A 24,625-nucleotide genomic window follows, 5' to 3' on the forward strand; every position below is an offset into this window, starting at 1 on the left:
GGAGATACATTATTCGTGTCTCGGTGTGCGATCCACGCACCTGAATCTGATTGCGGCGTCGCTCCCGGCACACGCCGCCTCTCCGCTCGGCCGTCATCTTCGTCTCGTCGCCGCCATCTTGGGCAGGGCTCCAGCGTGCCCTGCCCCGCTGCTCGTTCGCCTACTCCGCCTCTCTATTGCCTTTTTTTAGCGGCACTCGCCTTTCGTTTATTTTTGGTTGAAGTGTTGGATACTTTTTTACCTACACGCTGCCTCCCGCATATTCTGATTACGACAAATCATGTTTCCGACATCTACAAAGCAATTAGCTACCTGCTGCCACCTACTGATATGGAAAAGTATTACACGGCTACTCTGCCGAGCTCTAGACAGAACACACAGTCAACAACGGCACATTTGCGGATTATAATTACCGGTTTGCAAAAAAAATATTTTTAACCCAATTATGTGAAATTACATGGGACACCGGACTGTATCTCACGGCACTGTAGTGGGCCGCGGCACAGTGGTTGAAAAACACAGCGATAAGTAAAGAATAATTCCGTTCGAAATACAACATATTCTCATGCATTTTAAGCCATCCATCCGTTTTCTACCGCACCTGTTCAAGAAATCGCATTAATGGTAAGAACTGTTTTATTCATTATTGGTTAGCTTCAGAATAACAATGTTATTAAAAAGAAGAATATACTTATCATACTCTTAAAAGTTGGTCTTACTTAAAAAATGCACACATTTAGTTGTATTCAGTGTTAAAAAATAGTATATGGCTCTCATGGAAAAACTTGCTCTCTCAGCCAAAAAAGGTTCCCGACCCCTGCGCTAGAGTATATAAAAAAGTTTTAAGATGGGACTTAAATGCTTCTACTAAGATAGCATCTTTAACCTTCGACCCGTTTTAGTTTTTAAATGCATAAAAACACCACATACATTTATTTTTTTTGCATCAAAGCTTTTTGACTTTGTCAGGAACCTCTTTGTCAACAAAATAAAACATTTAAATTTTTTTCACTAAATTATATAATGCTCTGGTAGAAATTATGCCCTTGGTGTTGTTAGGGTGTTGTTTCGACCCGGTTATAAAAATAAGATGATAAAGCAACGATAAGAGCCAAAACTGAACACACTGACAGCCAGCTCCTCTCCCAATCATGTGAGCTTTAGTGGATTCTCATTTTACCTTGTTATCCTGTACAAAAACAAACAAAAGACGGACACTAAAAGTGTCACTTTTTGCCACTCTGATTTTGTTTTTTTATTAGTTTTGGAACTAGTAATCTGTTTCTCTTGGTTTCATTTGCTTGATTGGTTGTTTGTTTGATGTTGGATTTCTGTTGCTGAAAAAAATACTTTTTAGCCTTTTTCTTGAAGTAAATATATATGGGTCGAAATTGACCCGTAACACCATATATGTTACTATAGTTAAAATTCTTAAAATGAAAAAAATAAACAAAACACATTTATTTAAGAGATGTGTTCTAATACCCCTTAGTAATAGTTAGGTAACACAACAACCTTTTTTTATTTATATGATTCTCTTGAGGTTCGTTTTACCATTTTTAAAAATTGAAATGGAGGGGTATACTGACAAAAAAAGGCCCAATGGCCCAAACCAAAAATATTAAAACCAATATTTTCAAGGATAAGGAAGCTTAACAAGGTAACCAAGAGATGAGAAACAAATTGGATGATAGATAATTGTTTTTAGTGTATTTTACAGCTGATTTAAAACATGGGTCAAAACCGACCCGTTAACATAAGAGATGGTAACAGAAACCTAACACAAGAGGAAGGTTAACTGTTACCGGGAGGGCATTCCAGAGTACTGGAGCCCGAATAGATAACGTTCTATAGCCTGCAGACTTTTTTTGGGCTCTGGGAATCACTAATAAGCCGGAGTTCTTTGAGCGCAGAACCCTTAATGGAAAATATGGTACAAGACGATCGGCAAGATAGGCTGGAGCTAGACCGTGTAGTATTTTATACGTAAGTAGTAAAACCTTAAAGTCACATCTTAAGTGCACAGGAAGCCAGTGCAGGTGAGCCAGTATAGGTATATATGTATGTATATATATATCAATATATACAGTTTAGGCGTGGTATGATCAAACTTTCTTGTTTTTGTCATATGTAACAATTTTATGGGTATAAAACACGTAAACTATTATCAAATATGGGACTCTCTTATGGATATAAAACTACTAGTTCAATATATCAATCATCAATCAATCAATGTTTACTTATATAGCCCCAAATCACTAGTGTCTCAAAGGGCTGCACAAACCACAACACAAACCACTACGACATCCTCGGTAGGCCCACATAAGGGCAAGGAAAACTCACACCCAGTGGGACGTGGGTGACAATGATGACTATGAGAACCTTGGAGAGGAAGAAAGCAATGGATGTCGAGCGTGTCTAACATGATACTCTGAAAGTTCAATCCATAATGGGTCCAACACGGCCGCGAGAGTCCAGTCCAAAGCGGATCCAACACAGCAGCGAGAGTCCCGTTCACAGCGGAGCCAGCAGGAAACCATCCCAAGCGGAGGCGGATCAGCAGCGCAGGGATGTCCCCAGCCGATACACAGGCAAGCGGTCCATCCTGGGTCCCGACTTTGGACGAGCGGTCCATCCTGGGTCCAGACTCTGGACAGCTAGTACGTCATCCATGGCCATCGGACCGGACCCCCTCTACAAGGGAGAGTGGGACATAGGAGAAAAAGAAAAGAAACGGCAGATCAACTGGTCTAAAAAGGGAGTCTATTTAAAGGCTAGAGTATACAAATGAGTTTTAAGGTGAGACTTAAATGCTTCTACTGAGGTGGCATCTCGAACTTTTACCGGGAGGGCATTCCAGAGTACTGGAGCCCGAACGGAAAACGCTCCATAGCCCGCAGACTTTTTTTGGGCTTTAGGAATCACTAATAAGCCGGAGTCTTTTGAACGCAGATTTCTTGCCGGGACATATGGTACAATACAATCGGCAAGATAGGATGGAGCTAGACCGTGTAGTATTTTATACGTAAGTAGTAAAACCTTAAAGTCACATCTTAAGTGCACAGGAAGCCAGTGCAGGTGAGCCAGTACAGGCGTAATGTGATCAAACTTTCTTGTTCTTGTCAAAAGTCTAGCAGCCGCATTTTGTACCAACTGTAATCTTTTAATGCTAGACATGGGGAGACCCGAAAATAATACGTTACAGTAATCGAGACGAGACGTAACAAACGCATGGATAATGATCTCGGCGTCTTTAGTGGACAAAATGGAGCGAATTTTAGCGAGTATTACGGAGATGAAAGAAGGCCGTTTTAGTAACGCTTTTAATGTGTGACTCAAAGGAGAGAGTTGGGTCGAAGATAATACCCAGATTTTTTACCGAGTCATTTGGTTGTCAAATGTTAAAGTTGTATTATTAAATAGAGGTCGGTGTCTAGCAGGACCGATAATCAGCATTTCCGTTTTTTTGGCGTTAAGTTGCAAAAAGTTAGCGGACATCCATTGTTTAATTTCATTAAGACACGCTTCCAACTGACTACAGTCCGGCGTGTTGGTCAGCTTTGGGGGCATAATAAAAAAAACGCATCAGGGGTTGTTTTTAAATTAAAAAACATCATTACGCCCTGCAGACTTCATGAGAGCCAACAAACATAATAAAACATCACCTACTGTACAATGTCTGCGAGGATGTTGACTGATACAATGTTGATATAGTACCGTTTAAATGACAAATAAATAGAAGAAAAGCATTGTTTCATATTTTTTTCGCCCTTCTAGCGTTTAAATTGGCTGTCAAAGTGTACCAACTTGTCGAATTACGCCCTCATCCGGGGAGGACATGCAAACCCCACACAGAAAGATCCCCAGCCCGGGATTGAACCCAAGACTACTCAGGAGCTTCATGTTAACAGTGAAATCATGCTGGGGTATCTTATAATATAAAACGTACAGCTCTTACATCCTTAGCTAACTGACTGACTGTTGGCAGTGCTTTGATTGATTGATTGAAACTTTTATTAGTAGATTGCACAGTTCAGTACATATTCCGTACAATTGACTACTAAATGGTAACACCCGAATAAGTTTTTCAACTTGTTTAAGTCGGGGTCCACGTAAATCAATTCATGGTACAAGCTAGAATTTAAACTGTAGTTTTCTTTCTTAATTCACAAAGTAGTGGCTGAACATAGACATGTCCGTTGAGCTAGGGCCAGGTCAGAGGCGGTATCATGTCCATGAAGAAAGAGGTTTTTCCTTCATGACGTCATGAAAAATGTCATATTGTGTTGGTGACGAACCCCAAGATGCAGAGATGACGGCAGGCATTGAGCAGGAAAACATAATTTAATGTTAAAAAAATTAAGGCAAAAAACAAACCAGGAACACGGGGACAGGAAACAGGATGCCAGGAACAGGAACTAGAAGACGAGGAACAGCTACAAGTTCAGGTACAAACGGTCGAAGCTACAAGTCGTAATGATAATAATCCAGCCCAGAGTGGAGGAACAAGCAGGTCTAAATAGCATCTGGCTGATTGACACCAGGTGTGGCCCGGTGCCAATCGGCCACAGCTGAGGGGAAAAAGCACACAGGGATAACAGCAGGAAATAAAGACAAAAAAAGAGTGCTGACAGGAAATAAGACTAACACAGAGGAAAAACTAAAACATGACCATACTGTCAGGTACAAACCTGCCAAAAAACCCACAACTTGTATACACCCTTGTATACCTGTATCTCATCTTTTTTTTGTAAGGGGCGCTGGAAGCCGGCAGACCCGTCAGCGATCCTGTTCTGTCTCCCTTTAATGTTTGTCTGATCTTGAATGGGATTGTGCTGAAAATTGTAATTTTCCTGAAGGAACTCTCCTGACGGAATAAATAAAGTACTATCTATCTAACTATCTATCCATCTATCTATCTATCTATCTATCTATCTACAGTTTGTCGCTACATCTGTAAGTGCAAGTTAAAACTGTATTTATGCAAAGCCAAAGCCATTTATCAACAACACCCAGAAACACCGCCGGCTTCGCTGGGGCCTGAGCTCATCTAGGATGGACTGATGCAAAGTGTTCAAGTGTTTTTTGGTGCCTACGAGAGGGCTTAATGACCACAGAGAGAAACAGCTCTTGATCAGGTTGCCCTCTTGGGAACATTGCATGCACAAGCTCAAAGAGTCAAGCAAATCGCAAAAAAGTGAATCAAAGATATTTTTATATGACAGGACTGCTTTGCTGTTTTTTAAGGAGCTGCTGACAAAAAAAGCGTATTCAGGCCATGATCATTTTCGGAATACAATTTCACCGTCTAGCAATGCCCTAATAAGAAGGTTGACCCACTTTATAAATAATAAATAAAGTACTATCTAATCTAATCTAATCTAACTTCAAAAGCAAACCTTTGGGAGATGAGATTTTTCCCCAGGTTTGGTGCTCTCAAACAGCCTCAAAGGACTCACATGGCTCTTTAAAATCTATTCAAACAGTCACTTTTTGCATAATAGGTGACCTTTAAATTGTACTTAAGAAGCTTGTATGGAAAAATAATTAAGAACAGCAAAGAGTAACAAAGGCTGATTATACTCTCACAAAGGCTGTCCTTGGTGTGCACTGGGACAAAAGTCATCCCCGCATGGAGTCGCATCTTTTATTATCAACTGTAGGCTGACCGAAAAGCAGATGAAGGGATTTGGGAGGATTTGTGAAATAAAGTTGACAATCCACCAAGGTGAAAGCAAACGTGTGCGAATTCTTCTGGGCTAAACTCACAATCTGAAAAATCTCGGCATTCACATATAGGTTTTGCTGAAAGAGCAAGTGGCAACTCATATAAAGAAACCTTTGTTCTGTGCATGCGGGTCTTTAGGGAGCGCGAGCAAACCAAATACAATACACCGACCAATCTAATCCAAAGAATCTCTGGAATGATCACAGTAGAAAAGAAGCACCTCTCCCCACTGGACATTTTCCAATTAGACTGTGGCTAACCAACAGATCTAAGCAAGGATAATCCAAGAGGGGGGTTATGTCGTCGGAGGATCGACAATGCCAGCGAGACCCTAAAGAAGCAGGGGACCGCCTTTAACCGTGCCCGTGAGACAGCTGATGAGAATAAAAGAAAAGGACAAAAAATTAGAGATGAGATGTGAGTAAATAAAAGGTAAAGAGCTTGGAGTGTGTTATCCTGGAACGGAAGAACGAGGAGGGGAGATTTGTAGTTGGTGCACCGGTATGTGACGTCAGCGGCTTGTTGGATTGAGGTGCTTTGTCCTGTTGATTTAATCCCAACTCATTAAGGAACCGCGAGCAAGTGTCTGCACAAGCGCTCTGGTGGAGAGAAAGTGGCCGGGCGGAAGAAGTGCTAAACAACCCATCAAGGGAGGTAAGAAGAGCTTATTTATGACTTGAAGACACAAAAAGGAGAGAGACGTCTTTACATTCTGGTCCTAAACCTCTTTACTTTGGTCAAGCATGCCCACAAACGGAGTTAATAGAGCCCTGAAGCTCCAGTTTGGACTCATCAACTATGAAAACCGCTACCTTACGGCGGAGGCTTTCGGCTTCAAAGTTAACGCCTCGGGGACCAGCATGAAGAAGAAGCAGATCTGGACCTTGGAGCAGGACGAGAACGATGGCCAGGTGGTGTTCCTCCGCAGCCACCTCGGACGCTACCTGGCTTCCGACAAAGACGGGAAGATCACATGCGGGGCCGAAGACCCCGATCCGGAGTGTCGGTTCCTGATCGTCCCCCAGTCTGATGGCCGCTGGGCGCTGCAGTCGGAGCCTTACCTGCGTTACTTTGGAGGCTCGGCCGACTACCTGTCCTGCTTCGCCCAGGTGATTGCGGAGCAAGAGCTCTGGGCTGTCCATTTGGCTCTGCACCCCCAAGCAAGTCTGTTCAGCGTCGCACGGAAACGTTACGCCCATCTGTCTGCTTCCGACGGAGAGATCTCGGTCGACAGCAACATTCCCTGGGGGGTGGACTCTCTAGTCACCTTAGTGTACCAGGACGGCAAGTACAGCCTGAAAACCTGCGACAGCCGCTTCCTCAGTAACGACGGCAAACTGGTGAAGGAGAACACCAACACCACCAGCTTCACCCTGGAGCTGAAATCGGGCAAGCTGGCATTTAAGGACTGTGACGGCAAATATCTGACCCCGGTGGGTCCAACGGGTACGCTGCGCTCGGGACGGTGCTCCAAGCCGGGGAAAGATGAGCTCTTTGACCTCGAAGAAAGTCATCCACAAGTAATTTTTCAAGCAGCCAATAAAAGATTTGTCTCCGTCAAGCAAGGTAAAGCGACACAAGACCTGACTTTTCTTTCCCAAATAATTCATACTTGATAATAAAACTCACATTAAGCATTATTTGAATTTTGATGACACTACTGAAACACTCTCATACACACTACTGAAACACTCTCATACACACTACTGAAACACTCTCATACACACTACTGAAACACTCATACACACTACTGAAGCCCTCTCATACACACTACTGAATACACACTACTGAAACACTCTTATACACACTACTGAAACACTCTCATAGACACTACTGAAACACTATCATACACACTACTGAAGCACTCTCATAACACTACTGAAGCACTCTCACACAAACACTCATACACACTACTGAAGCCCTCTCATACACACTACTGAATACACACTACTGAAACACTCTTATAGACACTACTGAAACACTATCATACACACTACTGAAGCACTCTCACACACACTACTGAAGCACTCTCATAACACACTACTGAAACACTCTCACACACACACTACTGAAACACTATCACACACACTACTGAAACACTCTCACTCTCTCTTGATTTTTGCCAAAGTATGTTAATAATTAAAATGTAGGTCTAAGTGAGACCTACATAGTGTTTTTTGTTTCATGTCTCTCTGACATTCCTACCGAAAGTTACAAGCAGTTTTGTCTGTGTTTTCTTCCTAGGAGCAGTTTGTCCGTGTTGTATTCCTAGGGGGCGGTAGAGCGCAATTTTGAGTTTTGAGGTTAGGTTTTTTCATCAGATCGCAATTTTTGCCAGACCTGATGTGTGTGTCAAGTTTGGCGAGTTTAGAAGCATTTTAAGGGGGTCAAATAACAGCTCAAAGAGGCAAAAATGACATTTTTTAGGAGACTTTGCACAGGGGTTCTTTGAAGGCGCGTAAAATCAAAACCTGAGAACTTATCAAAACTCTGTTCTATACTTTTAATCAGAAGGGTTCAATCTCTCTCCTGTGCGAGTTTGAAGCCAAAACAACAAACGCACTCAGAGGAGATAATGTTTGAAGAAAGGTGACCGGTTTTTACAAAACTTTTGTTTTGAAGGGGGGATTGCCAACTTCCTGTTGATTTTTGTTGGGGGTTGTCAATCTATGAAATGTAGGTCTAAGCGGGACCTACATAGAGGTTTTTGTTTCATGTCTCTCCGACATTCTTACCGGAAGTTACAAGCAATTTTGTCTGTGTTTTCTTCCTAGGAGCAGTTTTTTCAGTGTTTTATTCAAAAATAGCGCTAGAGTGCAATTTTGAGTTTTGGGGTTTGGTTTTGGTAAGCGTTATTTGAATTTTGATGAATCACAGTCAATCGCAGTAAGATACTCGCTTGCATTGCAAACAGTTTTTGCAGTTTTTTACTTAAATACACGTAACTTTTTGGTTAAAACTTGGTAATAGTATTATCGAAACCAGGGGTGTCAAACGTACGGCCCGAGGGCCGGATCAGGCCCGTGAACAGGTTTTATCCGGCCTGGATGGGTTTGCTAAGTATAAAAATGAACCTGAAATTTTGAATGAAAGAAACAGCAGTTCTAAATGCGTCCACTGGATGTCGCAATAGCAATTATTTGTATCTTTGTAGATGATGCTACATAAGTACAAAACATCAACCAGTATAGGGGTAGGGAACCTATGGCTCGCGAGCATCTGGCTCTCGGATAAATCTGAGCTGACACTGCGTAACACGATAAGTAATGATTAATTCCACTTGTAATAAAAAAAATAACGTTCAAAACTTAAAACACGCTCATGCATTTGAATCCATCCATCCTTTTTCTACCGCACTTGTTCAAGAAGTCGCATTAAGGTTAAGAAGTGATTTATTTATTATTGGTTAGTTTAGGGTTTGCCCTCCCGGGGGTTCTTCCGACCACCAAGCACCGACATGAGAGCCTGTTTCAGGGTTGCAATATTTTTCATTTTTCAATAAGTCTCTCCGTTGCTTTCCAGCAATTGTCTTTTTCTCTTTCGTTCTCGCTCGCGCTCCGGCTCCAGCCCCAACCCTGTCTCTCTTCCTGGCTGCTGCTTATAACAGGGCGACGGGTGATTAGATAACAAGGCCCAGGTGGGCCATCTACGCACCTGTCGCTGATTTCGAGGCCGGCCCTGGCACACCCCGCTTCGCTGCAGGCCCGCATACCACGCCCCCTCCATAGTTAACTTCAGAATAACAATGTTATTAAAAAGAATAGGAGACTTATTATACTGTAGGAATTGGTCTCACTTGAAAATGCACGCGTTTATTTGTGTTCAGTGTTGAAAAAAATATTATATGGCTCTTGCGGAAATATATTCTAAAACATTTGGAATTTTTGGTTCTCTCGGCCAAAAACGATCCCGACCCCTGTGTTAGTAGTCAGTCGAGGAAAATGATCAATCTACATAAATAACATCCTGTAATTTGATTTTGATATTTTTTTTATTTTGATGGATTGAAAATTATAATGATGAACATTATTAGATAATTTATTCAGAAAATACAAATATAGATAGAATACTTTTATCCGCAACATTTAAGTGTAGAAAAAAACAACAACAATAAGATTTGTACCGTTTCCATTTTTAAACATAGAAAACGATCTGAAGTTGCCTTTATTTTTAAGTTATCACGCCGGTGTGATTTTGCCAGTCCGGCCCACTTGGGAATAGCTTTTTGTCCATGTGGCCCCCCATCGAAAAGGAGTTTGACACCCCTGATCTAAACGGTGTATTTCAAAGGGAAAATTGCCAGCGAGCACATCAAAGTCTCCTCACTCATCTTTGCAATGACGTATGCATTGACCTGACCCCTGGCCACATAGCATCATCCTGTGCCACCTTTCAGGGAACCATCCGTGGCTAAGGTAAAGGACCATTAAATGAAATTAAATTAAATAAGTTTATTTCAGTCATATAATCAAACAACCTTTTTGTGTTTTCTTTGATTGATTGAAACGTGTATTAGTAGATTGCACAGTTCAGTACATATTCCGTACAATTGACCACTAATTGGTAACACCCGAATAAGTTTTTCAACTCGTTTAAGTCGGGGTCCACGTTAATCAATTCATGGGTCATGGTGTGATCAGTTTAACAGTACAGGTTATACATATTAACAATTGTACACATACAAACACAAAAGAAAAGAAAAAGAATGAGCTACTGAACCCCTCTCATACACACTACTGAAACACTCTCATACACACTACTGAAACACTCTCATACACACTACTGAAACACTCTCACACACACTACTGAAACACTCATACACACTACTGAAACACTCTCATACACCCTACTGAAACACTCTCATACACACTACTGAAACACTCTCATAGACACTACTGAAACACTATCATACACACGACTGAAACACTCTCATAAACACTACTGAAGCCCTCTCAAAGACACTACTGAATACACACTACTGAAACACTCTTATACACACTACTGAAACACTCTCATAGACAGTACTGAAACACTATCATTCACACTACTGAAACACTCTCACACACTACTATAACACTCTCATACACAACTGAAGCACTCTCATAACACACTACTGAAACACTCTCACACACACTACTGAAACACTATCACACACACTTCTGAAAAACTCTCATACACACTACTGAAACACTCATACACACTACTGAAACACTCTCATACACCCTACTGAAACACTGTCATACACACTACTGAAACACTCTCATAGACACTACTGAAACACTATCATACACACTACTGAAACACTCTCATAAACACCACTGAAGCCCTCTCATACACACTACTGAATACACACTACTGAAACACTCTTATACACACTACTGAAACACTCTCATAGACAGTACTGAAACACTATCATACACACTACTGAAACACTCTCATAACACACTACTGAAACACTCTCACACACACACTACAGAAATACTCTCATACACACTACTGAAAAACTCTTATACACACTTCTGAAACACTCTCATAGACACTACTGAAACACTATCATAAACACTACTGAAACACTCTCATAACACACTACTGAAACACTCTCACACACACACTACAGAAATACTCTCATACACACTACTGAAAAACTCTTATACACACTACTGAAACACTCTCATAGACACTACTGAAACACTATCATACACACTACTGAAACACTCTCATAAACACTACTGAAGCCCTCTCATACACACTACTGAATACACACTACTGAAACACTTATACACACTACTGAAACACTCTCATAGACAGTACTAAAACACTATCATACACACTACTGAAACACTCTCACACACTACTATAACTCTCTCATACACAACTGAAGCACTCTCATAACACACTACTGAAACACTATCACACACACTACTGAAACACTTTCATACACACTATGGAAACACTCATACACGCTACTGAAACTCTCATACACACTACTGAAACACTCTCATACACCCTACTAAAACACAATCATACACACCTATACCTTCGCTGAAAATAAGATTGCCTGGAACATCAATGTTGAAAAAAAAAAATCAATGGGATGAAAGTAATTGTTACTATATTTTATCATTTTCAATTATTTCACCTTTTAAAGCTTTCTTAAACCTGATCAAAGAAATACATGTCTTCAACTCATCACTGAGCTTGTTACACCATTTAACTCCTAAAACGGAAATACGTTTGTATTTTATAGTCGTTTTTACTTTACATATTTCAAAAATCAATATCCCCGTAAATTGTACTTTTCTCCTCCGAATTTAAATTACCTAAGATGTTCTTTACTCGAAACCATGACTTACCATTACCATGCCTTAATCTGCAAATTATACATGTCGAATTCCATATTTCTTCTACTGTAAATGTGAAAAAAACCCTGAAAGTATTCTATTTGTTTTAATATGGGTGGAGAAGTTTTGAATATACTTGGTTTTAAAATGTCTACTTCTTTAACGTACCATCATATATAAAGGATACCACTTCGGAGATTCTTTACTGTCAAGGGTTGGAATTTGGGGGTTAAGTCACCAAAATGTTTCCCGAGCGTGGCCACCGCTGCTGCTCACTGCTCCCCTCGCCTCCCAGGGGGTGGAACAAGGGGATGGGTTAAATGCAAAGGGTAATTTCACCACACCTAGTGTGTGTGTGAGACTATTAGTGGTACTTTAACTTTAACTTTAACTTCGAACCACATACTGTATACTCATGTTTCTACAATCCGTGTTAGGCTAGCATTTAATAAACAAAATGTCGCAAGGTTCAGTTATGAAAGAATCCTTGCTTTCACAAAAAATATTGCTATTTACGTGCCTGCTACAGTTGCAATTAGGCACAATCTCAAAAACAAAAGTCCAGAGTCCTGCTATGTTTCTGGCTTGCAGAAGTCTACACTATTCAAGAACTGCAGATGTAAGCAGTACAAATCGCTACATGGTCCACATAAACCATAATAACAATGAAACTTTTTGATTGATTGATTGATTGATTGAAGCTTTTATTAGTAGATTGCACAGTACAGTACATATTCCGTACAATTGACCACTAAATGGTAACACCCGAATACATTTTTCAACGTTGATGTTCCAATTCGTGGTAGAACCAAGGTTCATTGTTATCTTGAAATACACAACAGGAATCTTCTGGGAACACACATATCTTCTTGGTTATTGTGATTTTTCTCTCTAATACCAACAGGTCTAAAAGTATCTCAATAAATATCAGCGTATGCCAGGTTGAGTTTGTGTATGTTGAGTTTACGCATCGAGAAGCTCATTTCCAATTACTCTAATTACTCACATGCAGCACATTAAAATTAATTAAAATATTAAAGCTGCAAGCAGCGTTGGTCGGGTCCGCCTTTGGCTGGTGCCCCTGAGACCCATGGCCGGATAAGCGTTAGAAGACGCCTTGGAGCCACTATTTTGAGAATCTAATGCATTGTGAAAGTAATGCAGTTGTTGTATTGAAGTGAAAATATCAAACTTCCTGTTGATTTTTGCCAAAGTATGTTAATAATTAAAATGTAGGTCTAAGTGAGACCTACATAATGTTTTTTGTTTCATGTCTCTCTGACATTCCTACCGGAAGTTACAAGCAGTTTTGGCTGTGTTTTCTTCCTAGGAGTATTTTGTCCGTGTTGTATTCCTAGGGGGGTGGGGTTAGGTTTTTTCATCAGATCGCAATTTTTGCCAGACCTGATGTGTGTGTCAAGTTTGGCGAGTTTAGAAGCATTTTAAGGTGGTCAAATAACGGCTCAAAGAGGCAAAAATGACATTTTTTAGGAGACTTTGCACAGGGGTTCTTTGAAGGCGCGTAAAATCAAAACCTGAGAACTTATCAAAACTCTGTTCTATACTTTTAATCAGAAGGGTTCAATCTCTCTCCTGTGCGAGTTTGAAGCCAAAACAACAAACGCACTCAGAGGAGATAATGTTTGAAGAAAGGTGACCGGTTTTTACAAAACTTTTGTTTTGAAGGGGGGATTGCCAACTTCCTGTTGATTTTTGTTGGGGGTTGTCAATCTATGAAATGTAGGTCTAAGCGAGACCTACATAGAGGTTTTTGTTTCATGTCTCTCCGACATTCTTACCGGAAGTTACAAGCAATTTTGTCTGTGTTTTCTTCCTAGGAGCAGTTTTTTCAGTGTTTTATTCAAAAATAGCGCTAGAGTGCAATTTTGAGTTTTGGTTTTTTCATTATATCGCAATATTCGCCAGTCCTTATGTGTGCGCCAAGTTTAGTGACTTTTGAAGCATTTTAAAGGGGTCAAATTACAGCGCAAAGAGGCAAAAATGGCCTTTTTTGCAAACATTTTATTTTGAAGGGTTTTTGCCAACTTCCTGTAGATTTTTGCTGAAAGAAGTGAGTGTATGAAAATTGAGTCTAAGTCAGACCTACATAGGAGTTTTTGTTTCATGTCACTATGACATTCCTAACAGAACATGCAGTTTTGTCTGTAATTTTTTCCTAGGGGGCGCTAGAGCGCAATTTGCATTTTGGGGGATTGGTTGCTTAATATGTTGGGAAGGTTTGCTATACCGACGTGTGTGTCAAATTTGGTGAGTTTTGAAGCATGTTGAGGGGGTCAAATTACAGCGCGTAGGTGCGGAATAATAATAAAACACAGCAGTTTCAATAGGGTCCTTGGCCCATGGCAAAGGACTCCTGTGGAGTCCTTTGCCATGGGCCAAGGACCCTAATAAACCTTGTAATGTAAAAAGGTGGATCTATGAATGCAAATGTACATGAAAATATACCAGTGAAGTGTTCCTGTTTTATTGAGAGTAACAATCCTGAATCACTAAATCGGTTTTCCAAGTCTTTTTACGCTTTCACAACACATTTCAGTTGGGAAAGTGAAATATGCCATATTTCCTTTATTTGCCGCCGGGGCGCTGATTATTTTAAAACCTCTTCTCACGCCGGCACTTACCAAAGGCATGCAGTAAAAAATTGAGTGTGATGTAAGGATACCATCATGAAAAGCACATTTAATAAAAAAAAAAAACGTTATTATGGTCTTACCTTTTACTGATGAATGAAGTCCATGCCAGCTCCTTCTGATCAAAAGCATCGATAACTTGTTTATAGAAGTCTTCCTTATCTTTCTTCAGTTTTCAAAGTCTCTCTGTCTCGATGGAGATCTTCGTTTATTACCTCCTGCTTCGATTGAAAGTCCAGTTTAGAAAACCGCTATCAGACCGCTGCTATCAGTTGGCTCGGCTCCTCCACTGCCACCATGAAGTGTTATTGTATAAATAGTACACTGGGTATTTAGGGCTGGAGCATGCTTTATTTCAGCCCGGTTGATTACATAGCCAGCATAGGAGTAGTCACTCGTTGTGACTTCTTCTGCAGCCAAGTAGTCGCAAGAAGGATCACTAGCGCCCTCCACCACCAGGAGGCGGTAGTCATTTAATGACTCATATTTGACACACGCAGCTACGGTATATATTTATAAAACATAGCTGCTTACGGTTCTTTTTAGCATACCGGTATTTAATTGGTTGGACTTTAAATCCTACTGAATAGCTCTTAATCTTCTTCCCTTTATGCGATTTCAAATATTTGAAATCAGCCTCCTCCATTTTGAAAAGGATGACAGACGAAGTGTCACTCGTGACGTGACGAGTTTGACCCTGCGGAAATTCTAGGCATATGCTAACTATTTAGTGAAACGAGTTTGACCCGACGGAAATTCTAGACATGCGCTAATAAAAATAATATTTTGCGAAACTGGTTTGACCCGGCATTAATGCTAAGCATGCGCTAATTATTTTGCCAAACGAGTTTGACCCGGCAGTAATTCAAGGAAATACGGTATACTTAAATACATATTTTAAAATACTTAGGATGCGATCCCTTGCAAGACTACTTTGTAATTTGCTACCGGTTTAAGACAGGGATTTAACTTTTCTGGGGCAGCAAGGTGGGACAGGGGTTAGTGCGCCTGTCTCCCAATACAAAGGTCCTGGGTTCAATCCTGCGCTCGGGATCTTTCTGTGTGGGGTATGCATGTCCTCCCCGTGACTGCGTGGGTTCCGGCTTCCTCCCACCTCCAAAGACATGCACCTGGGGATAGGTTGATTGGCAACACTGAATTGGCCCTAGTGTGTGAATGTTGTTCGTCTATCTGTGTTGAGGTGGCGACTTGTCCGGTGTGTACACCACCTTCCTCCCGATTGTAGCTGAGATAGGCACCAGCGACTCCGAAGGGAATAAGCGGTAGGAAATGGATGGATGGATCTTTACATCAACTGAAGTTAACTGTTAAATGTCATGATGGTAAAAGACTGACTCAGTTTTACAGACCTTTTATAGGGAAAATTTGTTCCAAAATCAGAAAAACATGGGTGATGATTACATTTCACAAAGAGTTATTTGACCATATTTTATTTATGTATTTATTTGACGGGGACAGTACAATAAAACATTGATACCCACAGGTAGCCGATGTCAAATTACATAGGACTTTTAGCCACAGGCTAATTTGCAAGCCTTGTCCCAGAGGGTCCACTGTGTTAATTATTATGATCAGTCTGTCCAATACCTTTTTATATTTTCTGGATAAAGGTAAAAAAATATTATATATGCTCTGCAGTGACGTGCGGTGAGGTTTATAGCTGGTGAAGCACTGATGTAATCAGAATCAGATTTACAAATATACATTATGCGCTCTGCACAGATTATTTGCCATTTGATTAGCAGCAGTTTACGGGTTGCCGTATTTCCTTGAATTAATTTAAAACCTCTTCTCACTCCTGCGCTTATTCAAGACGTGCGGTAAAAGTAAGCAGGCGCTAATAGTTTTAAAACCTCTACTCCCCCCTGCGCTTACCAACGGCATGCAGTAAAAAATTGAGTGTGATTAAAAATGTTTTAAAAAATATACTATTCTGCGGCCGCGGCCCGGTGGTTGGGGACCTCTGCTCTACAACGTGTCGGACGCATGCATTTCGCTGCTTCTCATACGAGATTGCAATGCATACTTGCTCAACAGCCATACCGTTTACACTAAAGGTTGTGATATAAACAACTTTAACACTCTTACTAATATGCGCCACACTCTCTGAAACCCACACCAAACAAGAATAACAAACACATTTCTGGAGAATATCGGCTCTGTAACACATAAGAATAACCCAGAATGCCATGCATCCGTGACTCTGGCTACATAGCGGGGTGTAGAATATAGCCAAGAGTCATGGATGCGTGGCATTCTGGGTAATTATGTTGCGTTTATAATGTGTTACAGAGTCGACGTTCTCCCGAAATGTGTTTGTTATTCTTGTTTGGTGTGGGTTCACAGAGTGTGGCGCATATCTGTAAGAGTGTTAAAGTTGTTTTATATCACAACCATCAGTGTGATCTGTATGGCTGTGGAACAAGTCCCCTGGTTTACACATAGTAAAAGCAAAATAAAAACTCCTCCGCCGTTTTGAAAATGACGACAGGGAAAGCGTCACTCGTGACGTTACGAATTTGTAAAAGTAAGCGTGCGCTAATAAATTTGGGGATCGAGTTGGACCCGGCAGTAGTTCAAGGCAGGCGCATATTGCATATTACCTGCCTGGCGGCTATTCAAGGAAATATGGTATGTTTCATTTTTGCATTCTTTAAACATACAAACTGTCGCCCACAAAATGTGCATTTCATTAAAAACGAAACAAAAATAATAATATCGCCGTCTTACCTTATAAAACAGGGGTGTCAAACTCAAATACAGAGTGGGCCAAGGTTGAAAAAATTAACCTTTTATAGGGACCCAAACAAGTTTTGCATTCAATATTGAACAAGCGAGACTTATATAACTTTATAGTGACATGCAAAATCCAGTTTCAAATAACACTAATAATTTAAAAATAGCAATGGCATATCAAATCAAATTTTAATAGAAATTGAATGCCTCTTTTCTGTTTGCAGCCTTCTCAGGTAAATATCAAAATGAACTTTTCCCACAGGCTAATAATACATTTTTATATTGTAGCATCCAGGAAGAGATAGTGCTGCAAGGGTTTCTGTGTATTTGTTCTGTTGTATTTATGTTGTGTTACAGTGCGGCTGTTCTCCCGAAATTTGCTTGTCATTCTCGTTTAGTGTTGGTTCACAGTGTGGCGCATATTTGTAACAGTCTTAAAGTTGTCTGTGTAAAAGCCACATATATCATGTTACTAGGCCGGCACGCTGTTTCTACGCAGGAAAAGCGGACGTGACGAAAGGTTTTTAGAGGACGCTTGAGGCACGCCTCCAATATTGTTGTCCAGGTGGGAATCGGGAGAAATTTGGGAGAATGGTTGCCCCCTGTGATTTTCGTGGAGGCACTGAAATTTGGGAGTCTCCTTGGAAAATCGGGGCCATTTCTAATGTTAATTTGGTGGCTCAAGCAACACACAAAACATATTACTCGCTGCGGCACTTGACTCGCGTACGCCACCGTAAATCTCTGATCATGAGCGCCCCTAACGGGAGACGCGAGAACTGTATGCCTCACCTCAGACTTTTTTCTCTGCCGTTTTGAACGCTCAACGACACACCAGACAAGAACGCACGGCAGACATAGAAGTTCACGAGGGATTGCGAAAATTCAGCGATTTTTAAAGAAAAAATAATCCAAATTGCCGAAGCTAAATTGTAGTGGAATTTCTGACCTTTACACCATATTTATTGTCTGTTGAAGTCCGAGAAAGAAAGTCTATCGAAAAGCCTATTCTGAATCACTGGAAGAGCGAATGTAAGGGAAAGTTGAATTTGGGGTCGCGCCAACCAGTCTAGAAAATGTTTTGATTGTATATTATGACTAAGGGACTCAGGGATGTCGTGGAACAAAAAGATCCAAAACAACGGGACCTTGACACATGAGGGAATCATATAAAAAAAACATTTGATATGATTTGCATGTTTTCGTTTGATTCTGGATCCTCTGGAGGACGATGTCTGTCTGCATGGGCAATTTAATCCAACCTGTAACTTTTGATTAATGGGTAAATAAAACTTTTGAACTAAAACCATTTGGTTTGCAGTGTAAGCTTCGGACTTTCCACCATGAAATGAAAATTAAAAACTAACAATTACGATTATTTTATCATTATATATTTTATTTTCTTTGAACGATCCCAGGTGAGGCACTGCCTCCCCTGCCTCCCCTGACCGCACGTCACTGATGCTCGGTTAAGCCTAGCTCTCCTTCTTTCAGTTTTTTACTTACCTTCATTGTTAGACTATTTCATATAGTACAGGGGTCGGGATCCTTTTTGGCTGAGAGAGCCAAAAATTCCAAATATTTTAGAATATATTTCCGCAAGAGCCATATAATATTTTTTTCAACACTGAACACAAATAAACGCGTGCATTTTTAAGTGAGACCAATTCCTACAGCATAATAAGTCTCTTATTATTTGTAATAACATTGTTATTCTGAAGTTAACTATGGAGGGGGTGTGGTATGCGGGCCTGCAGCGAAGCGGGGTGTTGCCAGGACCGGCCTCGAAATCAGCGACAGGTGCGTAGATGGCCCACCTGGGCCTTGTTATCTAATCACCCGTCGCCCTGTTATAAGCAGCAGCCAGGAGGAGAGACAGGGTTGGAGCTGGAGCCAGAGTGCGAGCGAGAACGAAAGAGAAAAAGACAATTGCTGGAAAGCAACGGAGAGACTTATTGAAAAATAAAAAAATATTGCAACCCTGAAACAGGCTCTCATGTCGGTGCTTGGTGGTCGGAAGAACCCCCGGGAGGGCAAGCCCTAAACTAACCAATAATAAATAAATCACTTCTTACCCTTAATGCAATTTCTTGAACAAGTGCGGTAGAAAAAGGATGGATGGATTCAAATGCATGAGCGTGTTTTATATTTTGAACGTTATTTTTTTGATTACAAGTGGAATTATTCATTACTTATCGTGTTACGCAGTGTCAGCTCAGATTTATCCGAGAGCCAGATGCAGTCATCATAGAGCCACATCTGGCCCTGATATAGGAGGTGGTTCATTGTTGTCTAAATAGTGGTAGTAGTCCTGCCACATTCCCTGTCACCGCTTTCATTGAGCTGTTCTACAGCAATTGTCACTAATAGAAGAGTACCGTATGTCCTTGAATTGCCGCAGGGCATATAGTATGCGCCTGCCTTGAATTACTGCCGGGTCAAACTTGCTTCGCAAAATAATTAGCGCATGCTTAGTAGTCACGAGTGACACTTCCCCTGTCATCATTTTCAAAATGGAGGGGGCTGATTTCAATACCGGTCATTTGAAATCGCATAAAAGGGAAGAAGATTAAGAGGCTATTCAGTAGGATTTAAGGTCCAAGCTTACATCACACTAAAACTTTTACCGCATGCCTTTGGTAAGTGCCGGAGTGAGAAGAGGCTTTAAAGGGGAACATTATCACCAGACCTATGTAAGCGTCAATATATACCTTGATGGTGCAGAAAAAAGACCATATATTTTTTTAACCGATTTCCGAACTCTAAATGGGTGAATTTTGGCGAATTAAACGCCTTTCTGTTTATCGCGCTGGAGGCGATGACGTCAGAATGTGACGTCGCCGAGGTAATACAGCCGCCATTTTCATTTTCAACACATTACAAACACCGGGTCTCCGCTCTGTTATTTTCCGTTTTTTTTACTATTTTTTGGAACCTTGGAGACATCATGCCTCGTCGGTGTGTTGTCAGAGGGTGTAACAACACCAACAGGGAGGGATTCAAGTTGCACCACTGGCCCGAAGATGCGAAAGTGGCAAGAAATCTGCTGCCAGACCCCCGTTGAATGTACCGGAGTGTCTCCACATTTTACCGGCGATGCTAAGGCAGATGTGTTACGCTTGTGTGGCATTGTAATGCCGGATTCGGTCCTCCGTGGATGCGTCAGCAAGAACACAGCAAAAAGGTAAGAACTACGGGATTTATTAAACAAAAGGAGCTTTGAACAAAAACACTGATACAAATAGAAAAGGCAAATAAAAGCGCTAGCATGGAAAGCTAGGACAAACAAACCGAAGCACAAAGGCACACAAAAGGAAACACAAAACAACTAGCGTGAAAGCTAGGAATAAAATAAAGCTTAGCGTGAGAGCTAGCGAAAACGAGAGTGAGAGACAAGTCGTAAACAGATGTATGTGAACAAACTAACACAGAAAAACATGAAAAATTCAGTTCACCACAGAGATGTATGGATAACCTGCAGATGCATTTGGAACGATAGTCAACGAAATCACAAAGGTGAGTTTTGTTGATGTTGACTGCCAGCTAATCGATGCTAACATGCTACGCTAATCGATGCTAACATGCTATTTACCGGCGGTGCTAAAGCAGACATGGCACAGAGATGTATGGATAACCTGCAGATGCATTTGCAACTATATTACGTTTCCTTCCACACACATTTAATGCGAAAAAAACACTTACCAATCGACGGATTTAAGTTGCTCCAGTGTCACGAGATGCGAATGTCCTGATCGTTTGGTCCGCACATTTTACCGGCTATGCTAACGCAGCTATTCGGCCATCCTATGGTTATGAATAGCGTCAATAGTTATTCGCTCAATAGCTTCAGTTTCTTCTTCAATACTTTCATACTCCAACCATCTGTTTCAATACATGCGTAATCTGTTGAATCCCTTAACCTTCCTCTTGTGTTAGCTTTCTGTTACCATCTCTTATGTTAACGGGTCGGTTTTGACCCATGTTTTAAATCAGCTGTAAAATACACTAAAAACAATTATCCATCATCCAATTTGTTTCTCATCTCTTGGTTACCTTGTTAGGCTTCCTTATCCTTGAAAATATTGGTTTTAATATTTTTGGTTTGGGCCATTGGGCCTTATTTTGTCAGTATACCCCTCCATTTCAATTTTTAAAAATGGTAAAACGAACCTCAAGAGAGTCATATAAATAAAAAAAGGTTGTTGTGTTACCTAACTATTACTAAGGGGTATTAGAACACATCTCTTAAATAAATGTGTTTTGTTTATTTTTTCATTTTAAGAATTTTAACTATAGTAACATCTATGGTGTTACGGGTCAATTTCGACCCATATATATTTACTTCAAGAAAAAGGCTAAAAAGTATTTTTTTCAGCAACAGAAATCCAACATCAAACAAACAACCAATCAAGCAAATGAAACCAAGAGAAATAGATTACTAGTTCCAAAACTAATAAAAAAACAAAATCAGAGTGGCAAAAAGTGACACTTTTAGTGTCCGTCTTTTGTTTCTTTTTGTACAGGATAACAAGGTAAAATGAGAATCCACTAAAGCTCACATGATTGGGAGAGGAGCTGGCTGTCAGTGTGTTCAGTTTTGGCTCTTATCGTTGCTTTATCATCTTATTTTTATAACCGGGTCGAAACCGACCCTAACAACACCAAGGGCATAATTTCTACCAGAGCATTTTATAATTTAGTGAAAAAAATTAAAATGTTTTATTTTGTTGACAAAGAGGTTCCTGACAAAGTCAAAAAGCTTTGATGCAAAAAAATAAATGTATGTGGTGTTTTTATGCATTTAAAAACTAAAACGGGTCGGTGCCGACCCTAACACAAGACGAAGGTTAAGTCGCTGAAATCCGAGTTTGAATCCGAGCTAATGTCACTATATCTTGCTGTGGTATTCCCATTGTTTGTTTACATTGGCAGCACTGTGTGACGTCACAGGGAAATGGCCAGGGTCTTCGCAGAGAGGGAAAATAAGGCACTTTAAAGCTTTATTTAGGGATATTCCGAGACCGGTGACATTTTGAAAAAAACTTAAAACAATACAACAAGCCACTGGGAACGGATTTTTGTTGTTTTTAACCCTTTTGAAATTGTGATAATGTTTGATTGATTGATTGATTGATACTTTTATTAGTAGATTGCACAGTACAGTACATATTCCGTACAATTGACCACTAAATGGTAACACCCCAATAAGTTTTTCAACTTGTTTAAGTCGGGGTCCACGTTAATCAATTCATGGTACAAATATATACTATCAACATAATACAGTCATCACACAAGTTAATCATCATAGTATATACATTGAATTATTTACATTATTTACAATCCGGGGGGTGGGATGAGGAGCTTTGGTTGATATCAGAACTTCAGTCATCAACAATTGCATCAACAGAGAAATGTGGACATTGAAACAGTGTAGGTCTTATTTAGTAGGATATGTACAGCCAGTGAGTTCAGATAGCATAAGAACAAGTATATACATTAGAAGTACATTTGAGTTGTTTATAATCCGGGGAGATGGGATGTGAATGGAGGAGGGTATTAGTAAAGTGTTGAAGTTGCCTGGAGGTGTTGTTTTAGAGCGGTTTTGAAGGAATATAGAGATGCACTTACTTTTATACCTGTTGGGAGTGCATTCCACATTGATGTGGCATAGAAAGAGAATGAGTTAATCAATCAATCAATCAATGTTTACTTATATAGCCTTAAATCACTAGTGTCTCAAAGGGCTGCACAAACCACCACGACATCCTCGGTAGGCCCACATAAGGGCAAGGAAAACTCACACCCAGTGGGACATCGGTGACAATAATGACCCAGTGGGACGTCGGTGACAATGATGACTATGAGAACCTTGGAGAGGAGGAAAGCAATGGATGTCGAGCGGGTCTAACATGATACTGTGAAAGTTCAATCCACAATGGGTCCAACACAGTCGCGAGAGTCCAGTCCAAAGCGGATCCAACACAGCAGCGAGAGTCCCGTTCACAGCGGAGCCAGCAGGAAACCATCCCAAGCGGAGGCGGATCAGCAGCGCAGAGATGTCCCCAGCCGATACACAGGCGAGCAGTACATGGCCACCGGATCGGACCGAACCCCCTCCACAAGGGAGAGTGGGACATAGAATTAAGAGTTAAGACCTTTGTTAGATCGAAATCTGGGTTTAACGTGGTTTGTGGAGCTCCCCCTGGTGCTGTGGTTATGGCGGTCATTTACGTTAAGGAAGTAGTTGGACATGTTCCCCTTTAAATTAATTAGCGCCCCGGCGGCAATTCAAGGAAATACGGTAGTTTGTAAACTGATAGACAAGCTGCCCTGCTGGCCAGACAAATATGATACTTCAGCACCATCACAGATGAATAAAGTCGTTGAAAAGCAAGCCAGTACTATGGCGGTCATTAAGGAAGTAGTTGGACATGTTCCCCTTTAAATTAATTAGCGCCCCGGCGGCAATTCAAGGAAATACGGTAGTTTGTCAACTGATAGACAAGCTGCCCTGCTGGCCAGACAAATATGATACTTCAGCACCATCACAGATGAATAAAGTCGTTGAAAAGCAAGCCAGTACTATGGCGGTCATTAAGGAAGTAGTTGGACATGTTCCCCTTTAAATTAATTAGCGCCCCGGCGGCAAATAAAGGAAATACGGTAGTTTGTAATCTGATAGACAAGCTACCCTGCTGGCCAGCCAAATATGATACTTCAGCACCATCACAGATGAATAAAGTCGTTGAAAAGCAAGCCAGTACTATGGCGGTCATTAAGGAAGTAGTTGGACACGTTCCCCTTTAAATTAATTAGCGCCCCGGCGGCAATTCAAGGAAATACGGTAGTTTGTAAACTGATAGACAAGCTGCCCTGCTGGCCAGACAAATATGATACTTCAGCACCATCACAGATGAATAAAGTCGTTGAAAAGCAAGCCAGTACTATTTCTGGGTCTTAGTGAGGAATAGCTGTGTTTATCTTGTGTGCTTGGGCCTGAATGGTCGTCAGCCCCGCTGTGGAGGTAATTGTGGTAATGGGCTTTGGCACTTCAACTGTATCCCCATTTAAGATAACATGGCAAGAAAATGACTCCGGTTATCCGGTACGGGTCAATAAACACCATGACGCCTTGATTCTACAGTTTT

The 24,625-nt window shown here is 40.8% G+C and overlaps 1 protein-coding gene across 1 annotated transcript in view; it reads left to right on the forward strand.

The window, feature by feature from the left end:
- The first annotated feature begins 6,225 nt into the window (after positions 1–6,225).
- LOC133541529 (fascin-2-like) overlaps positions 6,226–24,625 on the forward strand; it is a 51,620-nt gene continuing 33,220 nt past the window's right edge. The window contains exon 1 of the mRNA XM_061884981.1: positions 6,226–7,294. Coding sequence (XP_061740965.1) covers positions 6,472–7,294 — 823 coding nt within the window. The 5' untranslated portion in view covers positions 6,226–6,471. The remainder of the gene's footprint in view (positions 7,295–24,625) is intronic.

The sequence above is a fragment of the Nerophis ophidion genome, linkage group LG23 (genome assembly GCF_033978795.1).
Source record: "Nerophis ophidion isolate RoL-2023_Sa linkage group LG23, RoL_Noph_v1.0, whole genome shotgun sequence".
Classification (NCBI taxonomy): Eukaryota; Metazoa; Chordata; class Actinopteri; order Syngnathiformes; family Syngnathidae; genus Nerophis; species Nerophis ophidion.